Genomic DNA, 14,582 nt, shown 5'->3' with positions numbered 1-14,582 from the left:
CCATTTATCTCTGGTGAATCCTCTCACCCCCCACCATCTCTGGCCTGTACCCCAGTTCTTATATGCATAAATAAATCTTTAAAAATTATTAGAAATTATAATCCCTAGCGACTGAGATTACTGCTTTTATTTTTCATTTTACTTGTGTTTTCTAAATTTTCTACAATGAATACACACCACTGCTCCCCTCAGCAGTGTACTCCGTTGATCTGCCTGTTCTGCTCCCCACTCTGTCTCTGGTGAATCCTCTCGCCTGCCTTGCGCCTCTGGCCTGTACCCCAGTTCTGTATGCACAAATAAATAAATCTTAAAAAAAAAAAACAAAAGAAAAGCACTTATTCTTAAACGTTTTTATGTTGTTTGGCCCTCCATGGTGGCGCAGCGGGATAAAGCACAGCATTAAGAAGCTAAAGCCACTTCCCATGAGTTTGATCTCCACCTGCCCGAGAGGTGACCACATGGCGCCGCACACCTCTCCTGACCCGCCCGCTGCTCCCCTCAGCAGTGTACTTCATCGATCTGCCTGTTCTGCTCCCCGCTCTGTCTATGGTAAGCCTCTCACCCTCCACATCTCTGGCCTGTACCCCAGTTCTGTATGAATAAATAAATAAATCTTTTAAAAAAAAGTTTTTATGTTGTTAGTAGAACTATTGAGAATTCATTTTGTTTATTTTTATTTAGTTGTTATTCTATGAATTTGTATTATTGTATATTCTTTAAGCAAATAGTTGATTATAAGCAAGATTAGATAAATGGATCTTATATTCTATTAGACAACAAAATGGGATTTAAAGAGCTACTTAAAAGTTTATGACAGGTTCCAGATTTATATAAGATTCTCTTATCTGATTACATTCTGTAATGATTTATAAAAATGTTCACTATTAATTTAAAAAAAAATGTTCACCAATGGAAAAAAAAAAAGCACTGCATTGTGAAGCTCTCTGAAGTCACTCACTGCTTCCCTCAGCAGTGTATTTCAATAGATCTGCCTGTTCTGCTCCTCACTCTGTCTCTGGTAAATCTTTTCACCCACCACACCTCTGGCTTGTACTCCAGTTTTGTAAGCATAAATAGGTAAATCTTTAAAAAATATATACATATATATATTCCCAGTCAAACCTGAGACTGAAATAGTCTCACTATAAGGATGTGTCTGTAAGGCCAAAAAGCCCAGGTATGGAGGGCCAGGAAAACTCCTTTTCAATAGTCCCTCCCCTGTTTGGATCTCTCTCCCTCCCCCACCCCGACTGAATGTCTCCAGTTTGTAGTTAACCTGCTGGTTTTATCTTTCTTTTTTTCTGGTTCCCATATATCCCTCCTGTAAGTGAAACCATCCGATACTTTTCTTTTTCCTTCTGAACTTATTTCACTGAGCATAATCCCTTCCCACTCCATCCATGTTCTAGCCCCTATTTTTTAATCATAGCTTCTCTCTGGAAACCCACACTGACTTCATGACCAGTTCTGCAAGTTAGGGAAGTGAGGAGAATATATCAGGTTCCCCAAGTTAATCCTCTGTGAGTCCACTGTGTGAAGTTTCTAGTTCTTTCTTGTAGCCTGTCAGCAAGAAGCTGGGAAGGCTCTGGGACAGATGGGCATTCAAGAGCATCAGCTGAATAGGCTGTCAACTGCTGATTTCTAACTAAGCACACCTTTATGATACATGTGCACACGTTCTACACGGAGGGGCACTCACCAAGGTCACCGGCCAGAACTCAAGTCCTGGCTCTCCGCACCTTGCTTTTGGCCTCATAGTGAGGACTTTATCCTTATAGTGAGACTTTATTATCTCAAGTTTGACTGGGAATTTTAAAAAGACTTTATTTGTACATACAAGATTTTTATTTATTTGTACATATAAGCACTGGGGTATAGGCCAGAGGTGTGAGGGGTGAGAGGATTCACCCGAGACAGAGTGGGGAGCAGAACAGGCAGATCTATTGAAATACACTGCTGAGGGGAGCAGCAGGCCAGACAGCTGGCTTGTGTGGGTCAGCTCCTTGGCTGGGGATTGCACTAGTGCTGCAGTGGCTGGCCAGAGCTTCATAGAGCTGAGACTTTAACCTCTGTGCCACCAGGGAGGCCCCCTGGGGAATGTTTTTTAAAGTTTGATGAAAGGCCAACTGCTCCCACATACTCCCACACACTCTCACGCAATTGGCCCCTTGCTACCAACAGGTGCCATCTCTTCACACTCCTCCATGAGCCACAAAGATAAGTGAAAAGTCAACCGGTACCTAACCAACTGTTCCAAAACAGTTTCCCAGCTGCCCAAAACATAAACTGTTTCCCAGCTGCCCAAAACATAAGGGGAATTTTCCGTTGGGAACTGGAGGTGTATGGGCTTGGCTGTGAGGCCTGCTCTGCTTGGGTCTGCTCCTGCACTGAATATGACACATAGGAAGGCAGGGGCCACAAGGGGACAGTGTGTCCCTCCCTCTGAAGCCTAACTACTCGGGTTGGAGAAGCAGGAGCCCCAAGCAAACCAGCAACATACATGGGCTCCTCCACTTCCTACTCCTCTGGTTCCCTTCTCTGTGAGCCCCAAGGCCATAGGGAGAAGGGCTTCCTAGTCATGCCAGACCATCCCCACCCACGTGGAGTCTCCCAGAGCCCGCACTTAGGGCAGGTGGGGGGAGGCAGAAGTGTCCTTGAGACTGTCCATCCAGGCATCCAGGGCACTGGGGACTTTATGTATGTCACACTGTGATACTCACAAACCTTGCTGATAGGCTGCTGAAAGAAATATATCACCTTTGAATGCTACAACCACATGCAATGCAAGGGGCACAGGTACCAGAGGCACAGGAACAAGGCGTCTACTGGCTAAAGGTGAGGCCACCTCGATCACTTGAGTCCTTGCCTCTCTGGCCCCTGGTTTCACCAAGGCACACACGGCTGACCCAACCAGCCGCACAATGGTTTTATAACTCAGCCCTGAGTTGAAAACCAACGCATTGACTGTGTGCCTCCATGTAGATAACGGGTTATCCTTGCCCCATGTTAAAGATGAGGAGCTGCAGCAAGGGTGCAGGATGACAGCAAGGGACCAACAGCAAGGACACTGGATCCTCAGTGCCTGTCTCAGTTGAACCCTTCCACCCCCAGGGGGAGCCACCAAGGGGTGGGGGCCCCTCGCAAGGGTATGGGAAGGTCCAGCAGCCCCTGGGTGTTCCACCGTAAGCATAAGAGCTGAGTAGAACAGACTGGCTTTTCCACCACACACCCTTCGCTGTCCTTGAGGGGGAAGTTCTGGTGATATACGTTTTGAAAAGGTGAGCCATCAGCTAAGCTCCACCAGGGCAGCCCCCAGGACAGGGTGGGCCCCTCTATGCAGTGAAGTTCCTCTTCCTTTGTCCAGCCTGGGAAACCTGAACTACCCATACATTTTAGGTACTAAACCGGAAGGTGGTTTGTGGCCCAAAAAAGGTCAGGACTCTTTCCTTGGGTTTCCTCAGCCTCCCATCCAACAACAGAGCAGCTGACCAGGCAGTGTCTGCACAGCACTGGGAAAGGGGATGCCTTTGGGCAGGTGTTGCGCTCAGGGCTTCCACCACATCAGCTCCTTCCTGTTCACCATTTTCTAGCTCTTTCTCCAGCCTCCCTGACTCAGCAAACAGGCACATATGGAAGACTAGGCTGGGCGGAAGCCTTGTAATAGAGGAAGCAAGAGTGAGGACAGCAGATATTTCTCTCTGCAGCACACAGCCCACAGGGCCACACCTCTGGCACCATGCTTCCACACTATGAAGAGCAAAACTGCCTTAAATATACACCCCTTTTCTCTCAAAGGAAGATTCCCCACAGGTGCAGCTTCTAGACTGGCTCAGGTGAAGTAGGAGGGCTTGGCCCACCAGGTCCAGCCGCTGGCTCAGCAGGCATGGCCCCACGCACCCCACTGCCTTCCCCAGAACTGGCTGCAGAGCAGGAGACATGCCACCTACTTGATCTTCTGCTCTGTGAGCTGCTCCAGGGTGATATGGCAGTCGTCCATCTCTTTCACAAACTCCAGGTTCCTCTTCTCGGCTTTCTCCAGATCCTGCCGTGCCTTGTCTCGCTCCTTCACCATCTGTTCCACTTGTCCCCTGATATTGGAAGGAGACAGGGTCAAATGGGGACACTGCAGCAGGCCTAGAGAGACTGTGCCTATGTGAATGACAAAGACTTTCTCTTAAAGCTACTAACAAACTTGCAGACTCGCTGCCACCAGCAACCATCTCCTGTGCTGGTGCCTACATTTCTATGCCCACTTCACAGATGTACACTAGAGGGAGCTGAACCTTGCCAAGGAAAGTTTCGAGGTGACTGAGTCCAGAGTGTGGTGCACCTCTAGATGGCCCCATGACAGGTGGGAATCTCTCAGTGTACCCTCTTATCTCTGGTGGACCTCAGAGGCCAGGAATCCCCAGCACCCAATCTGGAAATGGGTGTTATGGAGGGGAGAAGGCCGATCACCTGTTGTCCTGCCTGTGCAGAGCCTGGTGAATTGCATGTGATCAACCAGAGCAGAAGGCGATGAATGGGGTGTGTGTTGGCCTGTGTGTGTGGTGCGTGTTGGCCTGTGTGTGCGTGTGTGTTTGTGTGTGTTTTTATTGCCCTGGCTCCACTTGGCCTTCTTAGGTTCTGTGCAAATCACCATTATGGGGCTGTTTCTCCCCCTTGGAGTAGCACGTCTCTCCCCACCTGCTCCTAAGCCATCTTGCTCTGGGTCCATTTGCAGAGCTGACCAAGGTCAGTAGCTCAACCTAATCGATGCCAAGTCCTCAAGACTGAGACTGTGTTCCTGCCAATCTTTTCAGCAGTTTTATAATATCAATAAAAAGAAAACACAAAAACCCCAACTTCTATGGCAATCTGCTGAGCAGATGAATGGCTGAAATAGTTAAATCAAAGCCAAACCCAGTTTAAATGGAATGTACTTTTGGCCCAGCTGTTTCTCTGTACTCGGTGAGCTCTGAGGAATATGTCTGCCTTTCTCCTGCCGTTTGGGTCAAGTTAAGGGGTGCGTGACTGGACTGGAGGGTTCCCGCCTCTGCCCATGAGCTTCAGTAGGTTGAGTTTCCCATTCAAATCCCTTTCTTTGGAACCTTGCTAAAAGGGGCTGAAGGAGAATAAACTTCTAAGTTGCCCATCAGTAGGTGTGAGGACAAGTTGGTGGTCCTGGAGTTTTGTGGACAAAAAAACTCATCAATCTCCTGGCTTGTGGGTTCAAACCACACATATGAACCTGAAGCACAGGGGCCTCACCCTGCTTTCCCAGCCCACCTCTCCCTGTGCTCTCATCAGCACTGGCCAAGGGCCAATGGGCAGGAAAGGGGGCACAGAGCTGGAGATTTGGGGTGGTTAAGGATAGGTGTCCCATCTCCTCGGGTTTCCCTCCAACCACACCCCAGAGCAACCCAGAACATATGGGCACTTACTGACGGAAGCTCAGCTCCTGGCGGTAGCAGGCCAAGGCTGCCTGCTGAGTGGAACCAGTCACCATCATGAGCTCATTCTCAAGGGCCCAGGTCAGCTCTAAGAGGTTCACCTTCTCATCCACACTAAAGTCGAGGCTCTGAAAGTAGTAAGCCCCACGGGGCAAGGCAGAATGAGTGACTTCCCAGAATTTCCTGATACTCCTAAGGACAGTCCTGACCCAGAGCCATGCTGTCCTGTAGGTAACAACACTGCCATGTCTGCTTGCACGGTCTGCCTCTTGGGCGGGCCCCTCCCTTACCCAATCACCCAAATAAGCTGGTGCCTCCTGCTCCTACTCTCTCAGTGCTGGGGTGCCCATTCTTGTTGATGTTGAGGACCCGCAGTCCCTATCAACACTGAGTTGGAGTTGCCCCAAGCTGTCAGCACCCAGTTTTCCTGTTCCTGTCAACAATGAATTTTCTCCTTTAACCACCCTCATACCTGACAATACTGGGGTCTCCCTATCCCTGTTCCTGCCTCAGGTGTGGATGTGACCTAGGCTGGAAAGCTCTTCCTTGGACAAAGTGACTGACACAGAAGAGGGCTTGCCTCTTCATAGAGAGTACTAGAAGTTGGGGAGGGGCCTTTCCCTGCAGTCACCTGGCATTCTATGTGGGTCTCCTGACTGGGACCTGAGCCGAGGCAATACCACCAGAAACAGACAGAGGCGGTGCAAGAGGCCTAACTCATCCTTGGAACACCACGACCCTGATACCTGGTATCTTCTGCTCCCAGATACTCACTTGGCTGAATCCCTAACCTCTCCCTCCTGCTTAAGTAATTTTGAGTTGGGTGTTTGCCATTTCACACCAAAAGCATCTTAACAATATGAAATACACACACGGGTGGGTGGTTTTGTTGTTGGAAAAATGATCTGCTAAAAAGAGGTGCCACAGCCAAAGCATTCCAGAGAAGAAAATATTCTTTCCTCTCAGCACTTCGAAAAATAGGAATAGCACAAGTTATGTTATATATATGAAGTTATATAGTAATATAATAATATATAATAACACTTGGTCACATTTACTCGTCACTTTTTGAGTGTTGCACATTCTTCATTCCTGCTTCTTTCTTTGTATTGCATGCAAGTCCAGAAGCAAGCACCACATCTGGGAAGGAGCTAAGACATTCCCAGCTCACATGTAGCAATGAATGTGTTTTCATTTTTTAACTTATAAAATAGAAACTTGAGTGTCCACTGCTCCCACTTCCCTAGATGCAGACCAATGAGGAAGCTCCAGATGTTATTATTTAAGGCAAGCATTCCAGCAACAGTAGCACCCACTGTCACCAAATGGTGCAGAATGACAGACACAGATCACAGCAGCTTCCAGATCAAGAAGAAAAGCACCTGACATGCCTAGCATGTCAGATAGCTTAAGATGACCCAGATTCACACTGTGTACTGCCCTCCTCCTCTAAGAGAGGAGGAACATTATGTGACTTGTAGTCCAGAGCATGGAGACAATGGGGCCCCTCCTGGGGACCCTTGTTTGTGCTCAGCTCTGCTTTGGGAAACCAGCTGCCATGCTTTGAGCATCCTCAACCTGTCCTGGGAGAGGCCTTTGTGTGCGAAGCAAACACCTCCCATCACCCAGAGAATCTAGCTGCGATCCTACAAGCAGATGCTCAGCCCCTGAAGGTCAGCCTCTCCGAAGACTCCCATGCTTTCAGACCCTCAGTACAGACCATGGGCTTCAAGCACCCCACGAGGGCAGCTCCACGCAAAGAGACAGATCTGTTGTGCCTCAAGGCAACATTGTGGTGGTAATTCATTGAGGAGAAACATGTTATTTTCTTTTTTATTTACCTTTCTAAGTTAAAAATTTAATACTATAACAGCAAAAACTAAGAGAGTGATTCCAACTGGCCTTCACTGTGCAGAGCACTGTGTGTCTATGGGGCTTTGTCCAGCCTCATCTGTGGGCAGACAGCTCCCCAATCACCTGCCTGCCCACATGCTGGATGTTCCCAAACCTGCAAGACTTCCGTGCCATTCTGGATGCCCTCCTGGGCCCACAGGGCAATAAGCTGCTCAGGAAAGGCAAAGCCGGAGCCATCATCAAGGCTGCAGAAGAGGCGCAGGCCGGAGCAGAGAGACACGAGGGACGACGTGGTGGCCGTGGGGCAGCTCCCCTCTTCCAGAACCTGTGCGTGGATGGGGAAGATGCGATGTGAGCGAAGCACCTCCAGAACCACACCTGCTGGTCTTTTTACACATTTTCTGACCTCCCCAGGCTGTTCCTGGCCCTCAGCTGTCTCACTGAGTCCTGATAAGACTCCAAATGAACTCCAAGTTCATTTCCTAACACTATCTGCCCAAAGTCACAGGGCTTTGCAGGTGACGGGGTAGGGATTTGAACACCCCACTGACACCCAGACAGAGCACTCCAGGGACCCCAGGCACCTGCTTCTGTTCCATTCATATGAGGCTTCAATGAGGATCTGGCCTCACAAAGGCAGCATCTGAGGAGTGTGCCGGTGGCCAAGAAATCTGGCCTGTGGGAGACCCAAGGTGTGTTAAAGACAAAGGAAAATCACACATCTCTTCAGGACTTAGAAATACACAGCTCATATGTGACAGTCTTGGAGAGTTTTAAGGTGAAGGCATAAAAATCCTCTCAGCCAGAAAGCTGACATACAAGGTCCAGGTGCTAGATGAATCCAGAGAGCAAGATTATTTTCCTTGTCAAGTTTCCTTGTCAAGGTCTCTGTCTTGAGCGGGACTGTTCACAAGCACTTGCTGTCATAGTCACAGGAACAAGGATTAGAAGCCCTTCCTTCAGACTCTAGGCTGCCGACCTACTGTCCTCTAGTACCTTCTCTCATCCCTTCCTTCATGCTCCAGCATCTCCTTGCTAGAAGGCCACCCCATTGCTAGAAACAGTTCTCCCTGAAGCTTCTATAGTTGTTCCCAGCTCCAGACATTGCTCAGACTCTCCCCTGCCAGGCCACCAGTGCCCTCAGCACTCCCTTCCTTGGCAGTGCTCCCTGCATTTTACACCATCTGCATCTCCTGTGGATGCCAGCTCCCAAGCTAGTGACTGTCCTTCATCCATTCTCAGCTTATCCCTCCCTCCCTCTCGGTGAACAGCTCCCTACGACATTTGGGGTGCTTCCCAGCCCCACTGAATAGGCGTTGTACCCTGTAGGCAGAAGGGAAGCTGGCAGTGCATGAGTGTGACCTTGGTCACCCTTGGTGGGGCTCCCTGACCCCGTCACCTTCCCAACTTCTCCCTTTCTGAAGACTCTGAGTTTGAGCTAAGGCAAATCTCTACGCCATGCCAGCAGACGCCATGACGCAGGGCAAGTCACCTTGCACCCTGCATTCCTGTAGCTCAGGAAGTTGGCTCCACTCCTTAGGATACCAGAGGGGTGCACACGCCCACTCTGAGAGGGCCCCAGGGTATGAGGGGAGGCAGGTTCCACCTGACCTGGTTCAGGCTCCACTCTAGCTGTGCTTCTGCATCAGGGCACAAGAATGGGCATCTCCACCGCAGAACTGGCATCCGGCCTCTCTGGCTGTGAATGTGACCCACTGGGCCTCCGACCTTATGTGGTCTATACCCCCACCAGGCTCCTTGCTTTTCCTTTGATTGCTCTCAGGCTTTATTTACTTTTCATTTTTTAGAATTTATTTATTTATTTTTGGACACTGTTGTTCACTCTTGGACAATATTTGACTTCTCCCTTCAGGTGTACTCCCCATAGTTTTCCCACACCACAGCCCCTTTGGTGCATGATCACAGTCCCTTGTGCTCATCTCTCCCATTTTGGCCTCTTCCCCTGCTGTGTGGCTCAGATCTATGATCTGCTTGAAAATTCTGTATTTTTCCTAACCATGTGTTCAGTTTCTTTATATTCTACATACTAGTGAAACTACCCAATATTTATTGTTTCCTTCTGACAATCCTTTCCAGCTCTATCCACGTTGTGCAAATGTTGAGTTTATCTTTTTTGATCAGTGTTTTCTTGTTCTTCAGATTTAGAAACTTGATGTTCAGATGTACACAGCCTGACAGAGAACACATTAACAGCCCTGCACCACTGACCACAAACTAGCGGGTCAGCCACACCAGCAAGAAGCACTGGCAAGGTTTCTCAGAGCAATGCACCTGTGACTGGAGAGAAGGTTTTGCTGTCCTGGGACAAATGTTACGCCAGCAGTCACTGACAAAAACCACAATTTAATTAACAGCTTATACCTATTCTCTACCAACTGTTATTTGTACAAGACATGAATAACAGGGAGAGTACTAAGTGCTCAGGAAGGTGTGAGGCCTTCAGTGACACCTCTCTATGCACCAGCATGGGAGAAGGAGGGGGAACATTCTGAATAAAACACAGCCTATCCCGCAATGAGACTGACCAGGGGAGTGCCAGGTCTACACTGTGCTTAGAAGCTTCATAAACCCCGTGACCATTTTATAGTTTCTGAGCCTGAGGCTCACAGAAGGTTACTAACTCACCCAGTGACACACAGCAGGAAGAATCAGCCCCAAGGTCTCTGAGGTCCTACAGTCTAAGTCTCAGGACCCCCACATATATGCATGCATGCCTGGTCAACTCCCTGTAGGACACTGTGGGGCACTACAGAGGGGTCAGGTCTGTGAATAATGTTGAAGTTGGGAAATGACAGCTGTTACTACAGTGGTTCAAAATTCCATTTGTCCTACTTTACCTGGTAATGAGACCAGGGTCTGCTTGTTTTAACAGGAGTAGAAAATTCTGGAAGTGAAGTAGGCCCATGATTGAACAGGCCCAGCTGGAATTCCTCAAGACTCACTCTGCCATCTCCATCTTGATCCAGTTTGTTAAACAGGTCTTCCAGTTCCTAAACAAAGGCCACCATACCTCGCTCAGAGGTCTCACCTGCCAGCAGTTGCAGCCAGCAACCACTGCCATGGTTCCCACCAGCCCACCGCCATCCTCTGTGTCCTCCTCCCTCCCTCCGCAAACGCCCCCAAACAGGGCCGTGTGCTTGTCCTTGTCCAAAATAAATGTCTGGGCCAAACTTGCTGCAATTTTCCCAAGGCCATCCCTATTTCTAGATTGTGAAATCCACATATTCTGGTGAGTGTCTGGTCTGATATGAGTAGGCATCACCCAAATGTCCTCAAATATTCATTCAGTATCCATCAAGTCAGACACTTGCTGGATGGTGGTGGGATGATGTGTACATGGAGCAAGACTCCATGCTAGCCAGAGCACCAAGGAAGGCCTGCCCCTGCTTACCTCCCATCTGTCCTCCCTGATGAAAAGGAGGAGGGGTGACTACATCTGTGTGGAGCATAACAGGCTCTGGGGCACATTTTTGCTGGATGGTAGAAATGGGCCAGGCAGGAAGGGGAAATGGCATTCCAGGTGGAGGAAAGATGAGGAGTGAAGGTGCTTAGCATTGCCTAGGAGAGAGCCATGGGAGGTCAGATACGGGCTTTCAAAAATGCAGACTCCAGCAGAGGCAGTGGGGGACAGCAAAGAACTTTAGATCATAAAGTGGGGCTACTGAGTCAGTGTCTAAGGCAGAAGGGACATTTCCAGGCCAAATATATAGCACAGAACCAGCACAAGGGGCCCATCTTCCTTCTCTTACCTCTTTCTGAAGTCCCTGGAGTCCGATGCTCTGGCAGACCAAGGCCAGCTCCTGCTCAGTGAGGTGGCCGCTACTGCCGACACCCAGCTCTTCCCAGATGCCCCGGACCTGGCTCTCGGGGGTGTCACAAGGCGGGCTGCAGGACTTCCTGAAGCTTGCAAATACCTCAGAACCCCAGGTTGGCAGCTGTCCTACAGGGGGAATTGACAGGTAAACCCTGGGGTCCAGGAAGAAGCATAGCAATGCTGGTAATTTACTCTTAAATCAGATAAAGTGAATGTACACACTTGAGCAACAAAGCATAAAAGGCAGCAGCTAGGTGGTGGTACATGGAGTTCACGATATAGTTCTTTAATTTCATTTGTGTTTATAAGTTTTCATAATAAAACATTGGGGTATCTACTCCATGTGGGAGAAGATCTTTGCGAAGGGAGACTCCTAAAGCCAGACTCTTGCAAGCCCATAAGAAAGCTGTATTATTTGCATCACAATAAAAACTTATGAAACATTAATTTTTAGAAACATTCCAAACTTACCCAAAGTCAAGAGTAGAGAACAGTGAAGCCAGCACTTTTGTCACCAGACTCGGGGTGATCAGAACTTTGCGATGTGGCTTCATCTATCCCCTGTCTTTGTCATTGTTAAAGTATTTGAAGGCAAATTCCAGACCTCATGTATTTCAGCCCATTATACCTAGTAAGCATTTCTAAAATATATGGACATAACCACAAGGCCACTACTGTCTCAGGACCCCTTGGGACTACACCTATTGCTTAACCTTTCTGTTACTGAGCCCCCAGCAAAAGAGAAGTTCCACAAAGCCCTGGGCAGCTGATGCCCAATGAGAAACAGACCCTCAACTCTGCAGAAGCTTCCTGCTTTAGGGCAGTGGTTCCAGAACCAGCTAAAACCTGATGGCAGCCCTGAGACAGGGGGCAGAAAATCTGACGTCAAAATGATTCATTAACCTACTAAAACACACACCCCTGAGTGGTTATTAAAGGTGCTAATGGGAGAAGGTAGTGTATGAAGAAGTCCGTAACCCATCTTTGCATGCCCAGTGTACCCAGTGTGAAACACGTGGTGAAGCTCTTCCTGCTACCCACCCTGGTGGCCATTTCCATAAAAGTAGGCCTCCTACCTCTCTTGGGTTGATAGTGTGGTTCATGGCAGCGGCAGGTCACCCCTCTCCTATTATGTGATCCACAATAAATATTCCTCACTTGAAACCCATTATTGGCTTTTCCAAAATTTGTGGGGATTAATTGGTAGAAATTCCAATTGCAGACAAAAACCCTTTGGAATCTGCAACACTATCAAAGTAACACTCAACATTGATTTTCTAATTGTCTTACAAAAGACTTCTCACAATTGATGCATTTTAATCTGTTTCCAAATAACCCCTTAGTGCACCTGGGATTACTGCTTACAAGAGCTCTCCTGCCTCATTCCCCAGGTTGCCTTGTTTAAGAAATTGGATCCATAGATATGGAGAATGTGGACCCCATCCTGGGTCCACCTGTAATGTTTTTGTGGTGTCATTTAAGTTGTCCCTCTTTCCTAGTATTCCCTTGAAACCTGGAGTTAGCATCAAAGGCTAGTTTATTATCAGACTCATTTTTTCACCCAATTTTTTTTTTTTTTTTTTTGGCAAGAGCATCTCACAGCTTGGGCTGTGTGCTTCACACCATCACACATCAGGGTGCCTTCAAGATGCAGCCTTGTATGCAGGTTCAGGTGAGAGATGGTGCAGTTTCACAACTCTTCTTGGCATCCTAATGTGTCTGCAGCCTTGGCATTGAAGAGCATGTGGAAGAGGACAGATGTTGGGGTGTCCATGGAGAGCTATGCTTTAGACCAGAGTGTCCCTCCACTGCCAGCCCAAACTTCCTACCCAACACAGGAGAGTTACCTCTACCTCTTACAACTTTGATCCTCCTGAGTTCTGGTATGATCTGTATCTTGGGTAGAGGAGCCACATGGGTGTTAACTACTCTGATACTCCATGTTCCCCAAGGAAAGCCAGGCCTACATGCTCATGAATGACAACTGACATGGTGAGTCAGGATGAGTAAAAGCAAGGAAAGGACCAGGCTGGAAAAGGTCTCTTCTAAGAACTTTTCAAGCTTAAGATTTCTCAAGTCTCTAAGTAAAAATGAGGAAGCAACTCAAATACTAGTGTTTATTTTTCAGGGCTGGAAGAAAGGGTCAAATAAATCCTTTGAGATTTGGAGTATCCTGCACTACTGTCAGTAGTAGCCAGATGGAAAAGCTTCTTTTCAAGGCCAAGAACAGCCTGTTCTCCAGTCAGAGAGCATGAACCTGCTTCTCTGGGCAGCCCTTCTTCCTGTCACCTGAGACTGAGACCTCCAGTTTAAGTAAAGCAAGCTGTGCTGGCATGGCTTTTCTACCTGACACAGAGAGGTACCTATATGCTTTGTCCAGTATACAAGTGGAAGTCAGTCCCCCAACACTTACTGAAGTAAAAGCTGAACAAATGGCCTGAGTACTTGAAGGCCGCAAACTAGAGTTTACTCAGCAGAAATTCAAGGTTGCTCTGGCCTCCCTCTCTCCAGGCCAGGTGCCTGCTTCCAGCTCTGTGACATGCTCACATGGGAGGTGTCGGCAAGGCCTCCTCAGACTCACACACAACCCGCAAGACTTGTAGAAGTTCACTTGCCTTCCATCTGCTACAGTGAGACTCCAAAGACCCTCATCTTACTCTGTTTGGGGCGTTGGAAGTTCCTGAGGCTATTCACCCAAAGCAGGGGAGAGGCTGCATCTCAGCCCAGGATATCAGGAAGGGGTACAGGGCTAGCTTGGCAGCGACAGGCCTTACATCCCAGGGCCATGCCTGCCAGCCAAGGGTGTGCTGATTCTCTGACTGTGAAACATGGCAGAATCACAATGCCCTCTTAGTGACCTCTGTTTGAAACTATACCTCCGGGTGTGCTGAGTGACCACAGAGATGACCATCCCAGGAGAAGGAGCCATCAAGGACACCACCACACAGCTCCCTCCCCAGAGAACTGTACTTGTGTTTGGCTCACTGACCAACAACCAAGCTTCTGGAGCTCTCAAAGAACCAAAAAAAACAGCACTAAATATGAGACCAGGGCTTTACCTTGTGCTTCAAATAACTCATTCTGAGGCCGTTTAGCATTTTCAGCTTCTTCATCCGACTTAAGGCTCTGTGGAAAAACATAAAGATAAGGGTGTGAATTCCCCAGAGGATGCTACAGTGAAGGGAGCACCAGAGCAAAAAGAATAGTATGTTTGGGGACTTGGAAGGGCAACCTGAGGAAATCACCAACATCCTGGCAAGTAAAAACCAGAGCAGGCCACACCCTGAGGCCATAGCACAGACCATTCCTCTTACCCTGCAAATGCTGAAGCCCAACACAGCATAATTTGTTCTATACACACGGAGATCCTCAACATAAACTAGAACTCATTAACAATTCACAGTGAAGACACACTCAAGCTCTTGTAGGTAACAGGACAGGAAAATGCTCCCCAATCCAGC

General features: G+C 48.3%; 1 protein-coding gene across 5 annotated transcripts in view; it reads right to left on the bottom strand.

Annotated features, from left to right (window-relative positions):
* NINL (ninein-like) overlaps nucleotides 1-14,582 on the bottom strand; it is a 151,178-nt gene that overhangs the window by 39,916 nt on the left and 96,680 nt on the right. For 4 of the 5 annotated variants that reach the window (XM_012728406.1, XM_012728405.1, XM_012728402.1 and 1 more), the window contains exons 5-10: nucleotides 14,181-14,247; nucleotides 11,057-11,247; nucleotides 10,145-10,297; nucleotides 7,441-7,611; nucleotides 5,424-5,560; nucleotides 3,948-4,088 (exon numbers count right to left, since the gene is read on the bottom strand). In XM_012728406.1, coding sequence (XP_012583860.1) covers nucleotides 3,948-4,088; nucleotides 5,424-5,560; nucleotides 7,441-7,611; nucleotides 10,145-10,297; nucleotides 11,057-11,247; nucleotides 14,181-14,247 — 860 coding nt within the window. The remainder of the gene's footprint in view (nucleotides 1-3,947; nucleotides 4,089-5,423; nucleotides 5,561-7,440; nucleotides 7,612-10,144; nucleotides 10,298-11,056; nucleotides 11,248-14,180; nucleotides 14,248-14,582) is intronic. The other variant, XM_012728404.1, reaches the window with a different exon arrangement.

The sequence above is a fragment of the Condylura cristata genome, unplaced genomic scaffold (genome assembly GCF_000260355.1).
Source record: "Condylura cristata isolate star-nosed mole 26May11 unplaced genomic scaffold, ConCri1.0 scaffold00022, whole genome shotgun sequence".
NCBI classification, from domain to species: domain Eukaryota; kingdom Metazoa; phylum Chordata; class Mammalia; order Eulipotyphla; family Talpidae; genus Condylura; species Condylura cristata.
This window is presented reverse-complemented; position numbering and strand designations above follow the sequence as displayed.